The sequence below is a fragment of the Calonectris borealis genome, chromosome 1 (assembly GCF_964195595.1).
Source record: "Calonectris borealis chromosome 1, bCalBor7.hap1.2, whole genome shotgun sequence".
Taxonomy (NCBI): domain Eukaryota; kingdom Metazoa; phylum Chordata; class Aves; order Procellariiformes; family Procellariidae; genus Calonectris; species Calonectris borealis.
In genome coordinates, this window is record NC_134312.1 from 126175643 (window position 1) to 126187936 (window position 12294).

At 34.5% G+C, this 12294-nt stretch overlaps 1 protein-coding gene across 1 annotated transcript in view; it reads left to right on the forward strand.

Moving 5' to 3' along the window:
- CFAP47 (cilia and flagella associated protein 47) overlaps nucleotides 1-12294 on the forward strand; it is a 363705-nt gene that overhangs the window by 10826 nt on the left and 340585 nt on the right. Inside the window, exons 3-13 of the mRNA XM_075174429.1 lie at nucleotides 188-303; nucleotides 2356-2494; nucleotides 3604-3832; nucleotides 4474-4634; nucleotides 5510-5643; nucleotides 6233-6468; nucleotides 7146-7338; nucleotides 9492-9705; nucleotides 10078-10230; nucleotides 11670-11859; nucleotides 11965-12061. Of these exons, the coding sequence (XP_075030530.1) occupies nucleotides 188-303; nucleotides 2356-2494; nucleotides 3604-3832; nucleotides 4474-4634; nucleotides 5510-5643; nucleotides 6233-6468; nucleotides 7146-7338; nucleotides 9492-9705; nucleotides 10078-10230; nucleotides 11670-11859; nucleotides 11965-12061 (1862 nt within the window). The remainder of the gene's footprint in view (nucleotides 1-187; nucleotides 304-2355; nucleotides 2495-3603; nucleotides 3833-4473; nucleotides 4635-5509; nucleotides 5644-6232; nucleotides 6469-7145; nucleotides 7339-9491; nucleotides 9706-10077; nucleotides 10231-11669; nucleotides 11860-11964; nucleotides 12062-12294) is intronic.

Sequence of the window (12294 nt, forward strand, 5' to 3'; positions counted from 1 at the left end):
AGATAGCTAGATCTTTTTTACTCTTCCCTGTGTATGCTATACTGCTGAAGTGAGTTGCATAAACATTGGTAGGAGAACTAGGAGAAAAGGAGAACTCTCTTCCACTGGAGTGCTTAAGCAAATTTCTTTAAAAATGCAAAGGTATTTTCAAGTTTTGGGAAAATATAACCGTGCCTTTTCTCTGCAGATTAATTCCGTGCTGTTATCTGGAAATTGAGTCAGAGATTAATTTTGGTGCAGTGATTGCAAACAGTAAAATAATTAGTAAAGAGATTAGTATTGCTAACCGTGGATCAGCTTCAGGTAAATATTTAGTATGCATTAAATTATACAAATATTTTATTTTCTTAGAAAATGTAATTTTATGCAAGTTAACACTTCAATGGCCAAGTAGAAATTAACTGAAGTTCTGGGTTATGCAGATTATGAGTATTGTAGCTAAAGGTTCTATAAATGGCCCATTGCTTCTGTAGGCAGTACTGTGTTTCCGCTTAGGGAAGAAAAATGAATTCAGAACTTTGTCAAATTTTAGGAGTTTTCTACTTTTTGAGTCCCATCTGAAAGATGTAAAAATAACAGTTGCTCATTGGCTTTCTATGCCCAACATAAATAGTAGCAAATCACGTCTGCTCATGCTTTGTTGCCTTTGTGATTCTGTGATCCCAATAGCTGTCTAGTAACTAAACAACTACAAGCTCCCTGTACTTTCAGAGCTAAGGTCCTCTAGGATTGGAATTGAACCGTATTTGTTACCAGAAGATAATGAGTGGTCTTTTATCTTGCTGCCATAGCTTTTCAGATCATACAGCTTTCAAAACATGCACATGCTTCAACTTCTGTGAGGGACCCTTCCAGAAGTATAAGAAACGTGGAGAATGGAGTATAAGGATGCTTGTATGATCCAAGTAACCTATTTGACTGCCTTTTCCACTGAACAAATCTGTAGATACCTTTCTCCAGAAATAGGGTGGCAACGATGCTGAGTTTCAAACAACAAATTTAAGGCAGTTAATTATTTTTGTTACTTACTTGCACAGCTGTTTATTATATCACAAGGTATCTTTATTTGCATTAGGCCAAAGTTGTGTGAACATTGCTTCATAGATTTCCACAAAAAATATTATACCAACAGAAAATACATGATTGTAGAAACAGAGAGATGGGTTGCAATATTTAAAAAAAAAATCAAATGGTTGTCTAATTAGAACAGAATTTTATTTTATTTTTAATTTTTTTTCCAAAAAGCAAAGGAAAAATTTTTTTTTTTCTAGCCAGCTCTAACCTAAAGGTGTAGTGTGTTGTTTATATAATCAGCTCTTACTCATACATACTAACTTCTTTCTTTGAGGAATGATGATTAGATAAAGAAAATGAGATAACCTACATTACATATGCATCTACAACTAATTTGCATGATGTGAAATTCCTCATGTTGTGTAGGAACTGTTTCTAGTTATAAACTCTGTTGCATGATGCATGCAGGCTGCATGATGGAGTTTTGCAGGATTGGACTCAGGCAAAATTAGAATTAAAGCGGTGGTTAGTGAAGAATGTGTTGACGGCAGACAAAAGAATAGCTGCTGAATTTGTGTTTCTGTAGGTTCTGTGAATCGTAATACAGCAGGTTGCGCTAACACGCAGCATGTAAACTGTATCAGCAGGAAGTGCTGTATGCTGGCCTGTGACTCAAGGATTGCAGTTCACATGGCATCCCATGCACGAAAGGAATCCTTTGTTCCTGCTTCTGATCTCATATCAGAGGTTATCTATTGTCTGAGGTCAAACACTGCATTTTTCCTACACCATTTGAAAGAATTTCTTACTATCTATGATATAATGACAGATAATTAGTGCTGCTGATTTAATACACATTTAATAATTTTTTCACATTTTAAAAAATATTTTTATAACCTAGAAATATTCACTGTTCTCTTCTGCAATAAATTGTATTGTATACACACCAAATCATGAAAACTGCAGTTACCTGCAACATGTACTTAACTTTCAGGCTATGGTAGCTGCCTAGAGCTGTGTATAAAACATCCTGTAACTTACAAAATGTTACTTACAGCTGCTTTTGTTTGGACTGTGAGTACCTTTTCTGTTACAATCACAACTTGCAAAGTGGCATTGGGCACGTGGGTGTAATATTTAAAGAAACCTTGGAAATAATGATCTACTCTGTGTTAGAAATAGTTTTGAAAAAGATTAACTCTGTTTCCTGTTTCAATAGGAAAATGTACTGCTTGTGTATATCTGCATTATGTGTTTTGTAATTCCAAATGTGTAACAGAAGAATAAAAATCTACAACTTTATGTTGTGTAACATTCTGTTTATTATTCTTTTTCTTTCAGGTACATTTAAAATATCGTATGATGGGGTTGTCCTTCTTAACGTAGAACCTACCACTGGAGTGGTAGAGCCGAAATCTATAAAGACAGTTAAAGTGGATATCTGCACAGATGTACCCAGAGTCATCAAAGAAATGATGAAGTGAGTATGACTGAAGAAATCCAGCTCTGTAAATTACATTTTTGTCTGTTATTAATTCTAGTCTTTATTATGAATGTTTATCTAATAAAGTTAAGCTCCCAGGTGTCAGTTGCTGTCTTCCACATTTATTTTTATTAAATTAATTTGATGATTATATTATATCCACAGAACAGTGATGTATAAATTGTGTACCTGGCTGTGTTATTGAAGATCTCTCATAAGTCATAAAGATATTGGATGTTTACACATCTCTCGGTATACAACTAACCAAAAGCTTTTAGATCTTTCACCTTTCTACAGGTCCTGTGTTCCTTACTTTTTTTAGCTTCTGTAACTTTGCTATTTTTCTTTTGGCTCTATGTGTTTCAGGAGTCTCAGAAACATTATGATGTCCTTTGGAGTATCTTATTTTAAATGGAGGAAATGTATTTGCAACCATTAACTCTTTTAAGAATAGACTGTTTTTAAATGCCTACCTTGTCTCTCTTCAAATGGTAATACAGACTTTTTAGGAAGTGCCAGAATTTGGAAGTGGATACCAATCTGGAAAGTCCTTTTCAATCCTATTTTCTTATAATAGTGAATAGGATGTGGTTGTTGGTTTTTTTTTTTTTTTTTGGGGGGGTGGGGGGCGGGCGGGCGGGGGGGTGTGTGTGTGTTTCCTGTTTTGGTTTTAAATTATTAAGATATATGACTTAAAGTTCAGTTCTTTCTGTTCTTGCTTTTTGTAGCCTGATGGAAAAGGAAATGAAATGAAAGGAGAAAAATTCTATTAGAGTGACAGGGAAGACAATATCTGTATTTTGCCTCACAGTTACATCCTCCTTCATATGGTATTTTCTTTGGTTACTGAGTTTTGACCGCTTGGTTGCAAAGTCTCATGCTTTCTGCCTTTCCTTTGCTGTCCAGGCTAACACCACTGTTTTCTTCACCCCATCTTGGTTAAACGGCTACTGTCTGCTGCAGTCTAGTAGACACACTTTCACTGGAAAGCCAGTGATTTAAATGCTTTGATTTGGATCAGTTTTGCATGTTCTAATATAAACCAAACAGATTATTTCTAACACTTTTCTACATTACCTCTGGCTGCTTGCTACTCTTACTGACAGAGTGGAGTTGGAAGGTCATGGCTGCACTGAAGTATGGATCAAAGCTGTTGTGGTTGAACAAGTTCTTAAAGTTCTAGGAGTGTCTTGTGGAAATATATTGGAATGCATTCACTTTGGACCAGTTTACTTTGGGTCTTCAAAGACTGAACAAATATCTTTATACAATGAAAGTCCTGAGCGTATGGACTGGGTAGCAGTACTGGAAGACAATGCCATTGGAGGAGAGATGGTAAGAAACTGTTCTGATTTTTATTTTAGTTGAAAACTTGTTTTCATTTCTCCTTTTGCATTTTTTGTTTCTCAACATTCATCTTCTAGTAGTGTTTACTATGTCATACTATTTCCTGATCAATAGGCTTTCTGAAACTTCTGTCCAACCAACAGATTTTTACTATAATTTAACCTTGGAATTAAGTTTTTCAGATATTTCTGTTTCACTATGTGACATCTTAACCTTAACAATGTTAAGTACGTTCCCTGGGTGTGTTTTTTTTGTTTTGTTTTGTTGGGTTTTTTTGAGCAGTTTTCCTTGGCCTATGGGATTTCTTATCATTTAGTAGGAGTTACCAAAATATATTTTGGTATTCTAAGATGTTAAGCATCTGTGGTTTCACTTGTTTTTCTCAGACAGTGAAATCATCTGAGTGAGCATCATCTTTAAAAAAGGGAATTAAAAACATTGACATGAAATTGATGTTTAAAAATTGGTTAATTAGCCATGTGATACCTAACTACGTCAGTGTTATTTCTTATGTTATGTCTTTCTACTTGTGAAAGATATGAAAATGTATGTGTGTGTGGGGGGGGAAACCCAAACACAAAAGGGAAAGCAGAACAGGCTGACTATTCCACATTTTCATTATTTTTTAGGGGACAGATCTTCAGAGAAGTGCAGATGCTGTTTTACAAGACTTAAGCCTCAAAAATAGAACAAGAGCTGTAGATGTTTCCACCTTGATCTTGTGCATTCCCAATCAAGGAACCTTGCTACCTTATGAGAAATCTTTGGTTACATTGTGCTTTAGTCCAAAGTGAGTGAGTGGTCCAAATTAGACACACACATGCAAGTTGATTGGTCTAAACTATTCTGTAAAGAGCTGTGCTAGAGAAAATAATTTTAAGTTAATGTGTCTGCAAATTTTTTTCTTAATGACTTCTTATGTATTTATGGGTGTTAAAAGAAATTGCTTGGCATGATACTACAAATGAGAAAGCAAAGTCTGAAGTGATTATCTGGGAGATGTTTTATAATACATTAAGGTTGTATTTGAACAAAGAATTGGTTAAGCTTGTTTTGCGAGAAGAAGGATTTTACTAGATTTTGCCAAGGGAACTAATTGCAGCTCCCATGAAATATGTTGAATCTCTAAAGATTGTTGAGAGAGTTCTACACTGTCAAATTAAGTGCCTTTTTAATGACTGCAGATTTATTTCATAAAGATATACTATATGTGCAGCATTATGAAAGAAAAAATATATATATTTCATCACCAAAAGACTGAAACATTTTGGAGAGCTTTCATTCCATTAAAAAAAAAAGTAAGCATAAAGGAACATTTCTTCTTCGGATAAGGAAAAGAAAAAGAAAATGCGCTCTTGCCATTTTCCCTTACTTAAACTCTAATTATAAGTGATGATTATGCACGTAATATTAGTTTAGAAAACTGTTGTAGACTGGAGAAGATATCAAATGACTTGTATAATAAGCATACAGATACTGTTGAGCTTAAATTTGTAACTGTTCCATTTTCTGAAAGGAAGTATAAAGATAATTTGTTCAAGCTGTAACCAACAGCAAAGAAGCCAGACTGGATGATTATAAATAAGCCTTGATTTTTTCTGTGGGTTGGGATTTGGTGGTTTGTTTTTTTCTCCATCCTGTAATTAGAGATTGTGACTCTTACAGAAAATTTAAAAGGGACTTTGGAGTGAACGACTCATCACCGAAACAAGATTACGTGCTGTTTCTGAGATTTGAAGCTGTTGGGAATAAAGATGGCTATCTGCAGGCCCTCAGTGATGGGGCCACAGCAATCACGAGTATGTTATCAGAAATGTATAGTCACCATCAGAAATGTATATATGGATGATAAAACTGTATATCTTGATTTTTTTTTTTTAATTTCTTCATCTTCTTAGCAGTTTTATGGGAAACCTGTGTTTATTTTGTTTATATCCATACAAATAAGTTATTGTAACTTACCTCTTTAATGCGTTAGCACCAAAACCTCTTCAAACAGTGAGTAGAAAGAAGGAGGGAATCACGTGTGTCATGAACATGCATGCTGGTAGTGAACACCTAGAACTTAATTATGAATGTAAATATTTGGAGGACATTAAAAAAAAACCCAGCCATTTACAAGTCACCAGCACTTTGGTAATACCGGTTTTGTGCATTTTGAAGTGAATATTTGATCACTCTCAAATTCCTTAATGAGGGAATATGTTATCTAACAACCATTATAAGTAAGCGTCTGTGTTAAGTTTATGGAAAATTGCATTATAAATCATATTGTATTACAGTATTATTTTGTTTTTGCAACCATACAACTATAGTATGACTTTCCTGTTTGCAAGCTAATAGGTATGTGAGGTTTGTTTGCTTGTTTTTTGTGTTTGTCTAATGCAGTGAATCATCCTCATCACATGGAGTTAGCTTTGACAGGTTCTGGGCTTCCTCTCATGTTAACTTTTAATCCAGGACCAGTTATTAAGTTTATGGACTGTTTCCTGGGTGAACAAACACAAGTTCTATGCACATTCGAAAATGAATCTGAGTCCCTTCCAGTAACATTCAGCTTCCGCAAGACTGCTCACTTTAATATTTCACCTGAAAAAGGGAAAATTAAAAAAAAATCTGCAAAGGTAATTACCTCTTTCTCTTAGATTATGTAGATATGCTTTACAGTGGTCAGCGGTGGAATTTCTTTAAAATAAACCAGAATAATTTCATTTCAGTAGCTATGTTGTTTAGTATCAGCCAAAAATATAATTTTTTTTCTCCTTATATAGAGTCTTTTAATGCTCTTTCCTGTACTCCAGGAAGCAACAAGTGTTACTTTAAATTTGGAAAAAATAATTGTAGTACTAAAGAAACTTTACCCAGGTTTTTCCTGGCTTTAAATTTTTTATTTTTTACTGACTTTAGAAGACTGATTTATACCCAAACCTTTGCAGGATCCTTTTAATTTCTTTCAGTAAATCACAAATACTTGAGTAACATAACATATCTTTTAATGGAAGAAACTTTGCCAGATTTAAGTCAAATATGGAAACACTTATAATTTCACAAACCTGTAACTCAGGGCACAAGAGAGAACAATTTGTCCCAGAAATAAGCAAGTGAGACTTTGTGGTGTTCTAATGTGTAGCAGTTTTATATTTCCTTATATTGCTAATTTATGTGTGGCAGTTGGCATATTCTAAGAGCCCAGTTTTGAAGTAAGCATGGAGAGAAGTGACTCAATTAAACAGAGAATTACACATAACTTTTCTCTTTGCTTTTCTGCCCCATATGTCTCATAATGACTTTTCTTTTCCAGGATGTGATATTTTCATTTTCTCCACATCAAATAGGAACATTTAAAGTGAAGCAAGTTGTTGATATCATTGGTTCAGGACTAGAGAAAAATAATTTACAGGTTTTGAAGACAAAATCCTTTCACCAAATATATTTGAGCTTTATTGGTGTGTGCAAATCTAAACGAAAAAATATTCTATTCAAAATTAATCCCGGTAAGATGCTAAAAAGATAAGTGACAAGTGATAAAATGTTTTAAAAGTACATTTTTAACATTTTAAAAGAGAATCTTTTACTATTTTTAATTTGTTTTTAAAAAAATAATCTCTTTGTGAATTTAGGGAATGCTTATTTGTGTGACAAATAAACAATGAGAGTATAAAACAATGGCTAAAATAATGGTGAACACCCCCCCCCCCCCCCCCCCCCCCAGTTTTAACAAAAATTGAACTATTAAAGCATAAATTTTCATCATATGATTATTTAACTTCTATAAATCAGAAAATAAAGGCTTCAGTTTTTGGCAGTGATGCCATTACACAGTGCTAGTACGTTTCATTTGTAAGTAGAGAGATGGGTAAGGCACAGAAAGAAGTTAGGAAAGATAACGGTATTCTTTACTGATTGAAAGTTACTACTGACGGATGAATTTGCCAGTTAATACAGCCTGCTACCTGTCCCACGTCTACTGGGACTAGACTAGAGGGACTGACTCTTCTTATTCTATGAAGCCTATGCCAGCATAAAGAATCTTTCAGGATATGCAATAATTAGTCTTTAACTTGTTCCTCATGTTCGTAACGTGTCCCACGAACAACCACTTTACAGTAGGTTTGACTAAGCCTGTCACTGGATTTTAAAACCAGTCATGGGAAACGTAGCTTTTTCTAGCATCAAATATGCTGTAGCATCTGCAGATAGCACTAGTGCTGTCCTGTACAGTGGTGCATCTGGCTTCTGTGTCTAGATAAGGAAGGGAGCTTGAATACTCCTTAGCTGACTGCTGCCCACTTGAAGATGTGCTCACTAGTGAAAGGCAGGAAGGCAATATCCATTTTTTTCAAAGAGATCATTGTGGGGAAGTAAAAAGAGGAAGTAGTTGGAAAGTCAGGATAAAATGCTGTTCTTTCTACAAATATCAGAATGGTTGATAAGCCACTGGACATTCCTGCTACTTTCAGGAAGGTATTTCAAGTCCATGGCTATCAAGAATTGATGAGAAACTAAAAGTTTTGCAATTTCTGGGTTTTATTGTTGAAATCCAGAACTCCTGCAGTTTTCCTGCTTCAAAAACACGATTAAAATATGTTTCTGTGGATCAAAGATTTAATGTAGTATTCAAGTTTTGTCAGCTTTTCTAAATGCTCTTGTCTATCATTTGCTCTATTAATGTCCCCATTCTGCTCCTATTTGCAGGTTTATAAAGAGGTTATGAGGGGTATCGGTACTTTATAGGCTACTGATATCTGTGTTTTGCTTTTAAGCTTCATTGAAGGATGGAGGGAAAGTGAGTTTTTTCAGATCTTTATATAGATGGGTTTTGTATCTTCCTGTTCTCTTCTCCCAGTCTCTGTGGATGAGTGTGTGTACTTGCCTCTCTGTATTCGATGGAGGTGGGAAGAGACTGGAATGAAACTTCTTGCAAACTGTGCCTCCCTGGGCAGTGGAAGTTGTAATCACTCCTATAGTTTGGAGGATGGAAAGTAGGGTTTTTTTTTTTATTCATTTGAGAGTAAAGTAAGACTAAAGTGGGTAAAACGAGTATGTTTAGTTTAATGTATCAAATTTTTTGCAGGTGAGGGAGGAAGGGGCAGTTGAAGAATGGATTTACTTATTTATTTATAGTGCTGTTTTAAATGTGTACCTTTATGTAGGAGAAGTTAGCAAACAAATGGCCTAGCTTCTGTCATAATTTTTCTCTTTAACTTTAATGCATATGTGCTTTTCTAAAACTAGAGTGAAAAAGATCTGAGCTCTCTTTTTAGTTGTGATAGCTGGGGAGTTCTTTGTCAGAAATCATGCCTGTGTTTGCAGCCCTTAAGACAAGCTTTAGGACACTGCCGACAGTGTTGTGACAGAGGCAGCTCTGAGTGTTCAGCCCTGTGCACGTGCAAGACAAAACATCACAGCTGGACATAGTAGTAGTGGTTTGGGCTCTCGTGTTTGTTTGTCTGTGACCTAGGCTGGGAAAGGTGGTTGGCTGTTAGTATGGTCTGAATGCCTTCTTCCCTCTTGACTGAGGGATGGGTGACTGACTGTTGGGCCGCTGGGTCGATCAGTATAAATTAAGAAATATTTTCCTAATAATTTGAATTTTGTTTAGAAAGTATTGGTATAAGTGTATGTAACATTTTATTTGAATTTCAAGGTATAACACCAATGATTTCCAATGCAACTGGACAGTTTGTAGCTGATGGCACAGGACAGTGCACTGATACAGCACCTGTGGCAATACTGAAATCAACCCAAACACAAATTCATACTCACTGGATAAACAGGAATTGTAAGGGTGATGCACTTATAGCTTTTCCTAATGACCGCGCAGCCAGCATTAGGCCTAGTGAATGGAATAAAAAGTACAGGTAAAAATTACTTGAATATAATATTTAAAACCACACATTTGTATGTATTGTATAGTAGATTAAGATTGGTTACTCATATGACAGTTTACTTTGGGTTTTTTTTCAGGCTGAAAGTTCGTTAAAATTCATTGCATTCTACTTAACCTGGAACCTCTTGCACATAAATTTCTTGAGTTGCTTTTCTTATGTGAAACTACAAATGTAGCTATTACAGTTTTAATATTTCATTTTTATGGTTGCTTTTACAAGGACAAATACTAATAATCAGCTACGATAAAAAGAATGTAGCAAAAATCGATATGTTTTCTTTCTAACAAGACCCAGAATCATTTTACACACGTAGTGAAACTACAATTCTCTTTAAATATTTAGGACTATTTTCACAAAGACTGAGAGATATAATTATATAGATCCAGAGTTTTCTTATACTGACTGTGAACGACTGTCAAAAGAAGCACATAAGGAATACTATGCAGACTTCATTTCTAGTTTAAGACAGCGTCGTTTACAGAAAGATGCCGCTAGGTAAGACTTTGTTTAAAGGATAAATAAATACTTTAGGCTTATATGAAAAGTATGTGTATGTGCGTGCAGAATTAACTTAGTGGCACCAATCATATGCATACCTAGATTTGTCCCATGCTGAAATGCTTATGGTCTTGGGACCTTCATTTATAATGCATTCAAAACCTGTTATGTTCAAATGTTCATTTAGACACTTAGAGATCACTTCCTGGGTAAAATGTAGGGACAGAGGCTTAAAATCAAGTTGTAAGAAGAGTTGGTTACGATTAATAGGAAAAACACAACATTTATTGTGTTGGATTCTCTTCTCTTTTCTTTTTATGTAATAAATTGTACGTATTTCCAACTAGTATGTCTAGCTCACCCAAGTGATGGATTCAGTACATAAATGATGATATAATTTGAGGAATGAAGCAGATAAGATTAAAGGATTGTATTGGCTCTAGCCTTACCTTATAGTAAATTCTCACTTCATGAATTTGTGTATTTGGTTAGTATGCTGTGGAGCAAAATCATGGAAAAGCAGAACTGACAGCACTGCTGCTTTTAAAAGTTTTATTAAAAAAAAAACACAAACCTGTAAAGCCTCTAAAGCAAATAATACCTTAAAAGTGTTAAGTTTGCAAGACCCATTATTTAAAAATTAATAAGGCCAGTGGATTATTCTTGTAATCTCAATTTACCTTGCTCTGTGTATATACATCATGATTCAGACAAGGCCTGCAGAGCTGGATTTATTTTATTTTTATGCACGCATATGATGTATGGCTTCCTTGAAAGAAACTGGTGTTGTGTAGTGGCTGAACTGTTGTTTATATGACCATAATGCATATATTGAAGGTATATTGCCTGAGGAGTAAGAACAGAAGGGAAAATTTCACCGTTACCAGATGAATTTTACTGTTACCATCAAACATAGTAATAATTTTTCTGAACACTTGATATGAAACATCTGTAAGATCTCTGGAAGTTTCAAATCACTTGGTTGCAGGTGAAATTGATTGATTGGAGTTGAATTTTGACCAAGAAAAGTTAATTGCTCTGAAAATTAGGCTATAAGTGGTCCAGTTCAGACATACACAATTAAAGGATCCTTTGTAATCTTGGCATTTGCTAACTTTTAAGTGCTTGATTTTACAACTTAATTGTTCTTTAAGAGGTATTTTAGACATGATTTAATATTTATATTTTGGTAGCCATAATGCTTGCAACCTGTTTAGCTTAGCAATTGCCACAAATGTGCAACAGATGTTAATCCTTGCCTAAACAATACAATAAAAGAATTTTCAAGGCATTTTCTGTACTTGAGGTTTTTTTAATAATGAAATATTCCTACTTAAAGTATTATTTGTTATGTTTAAAACTCTCAAGTATGTGTAGACCATGGAATGCTCAAAATTCTAGATTTCCATATTCTTTTTCTTTTCCCTCCTCTATAGGCAGTTTTATATTTATAATAATTCTGTAAGCATTGGGCTTAAACCAGCTGAAGGGCTTAAATCACCAAAGATCTCAATCACAGATTTTCACACGGAGAAGCTACAGTTCAAAATGCTTCCTTTAGATGAAAACTACCTATTAACTAGTCGAAAATTGGCAGCAATTGGTTCTAAATCTTCAATCAAAGAAGTAAGTTAAATGCTTGAGTAGTAATGTAAGCATAATATGTTTACCATATGAAAAAGCATAAGAATTTTTATCCTGCTCTGAGAAGATGTCTTGTGCTTATCACAGATTTGGAGTGGGCTTAGTGCTATGCCATCTTCTACCCAAGAGAAGGAAGATTGTACTCTAACTTTGACATCCAAGCAGCTTCATCAAATACTCATTGGTAAGGTTTTTAATTTGTTGTTATAAAAGTTAATTTAGTTGTTATAAAAGCACTTATTCATAGTAACACAATTTATGTTCATAATTGCTCACCTTAAATAGAAAATAGCTTAATTTGGTGGCAGCTTGATATCTACAGTAGTGTTTAACTAAAGCTTTGTGCTCCTCAGAAAATACTGAGATATGACTAGGTATGAACATGTAAAAGGAGAGCTTTCTTTAAAGACTGCTCAG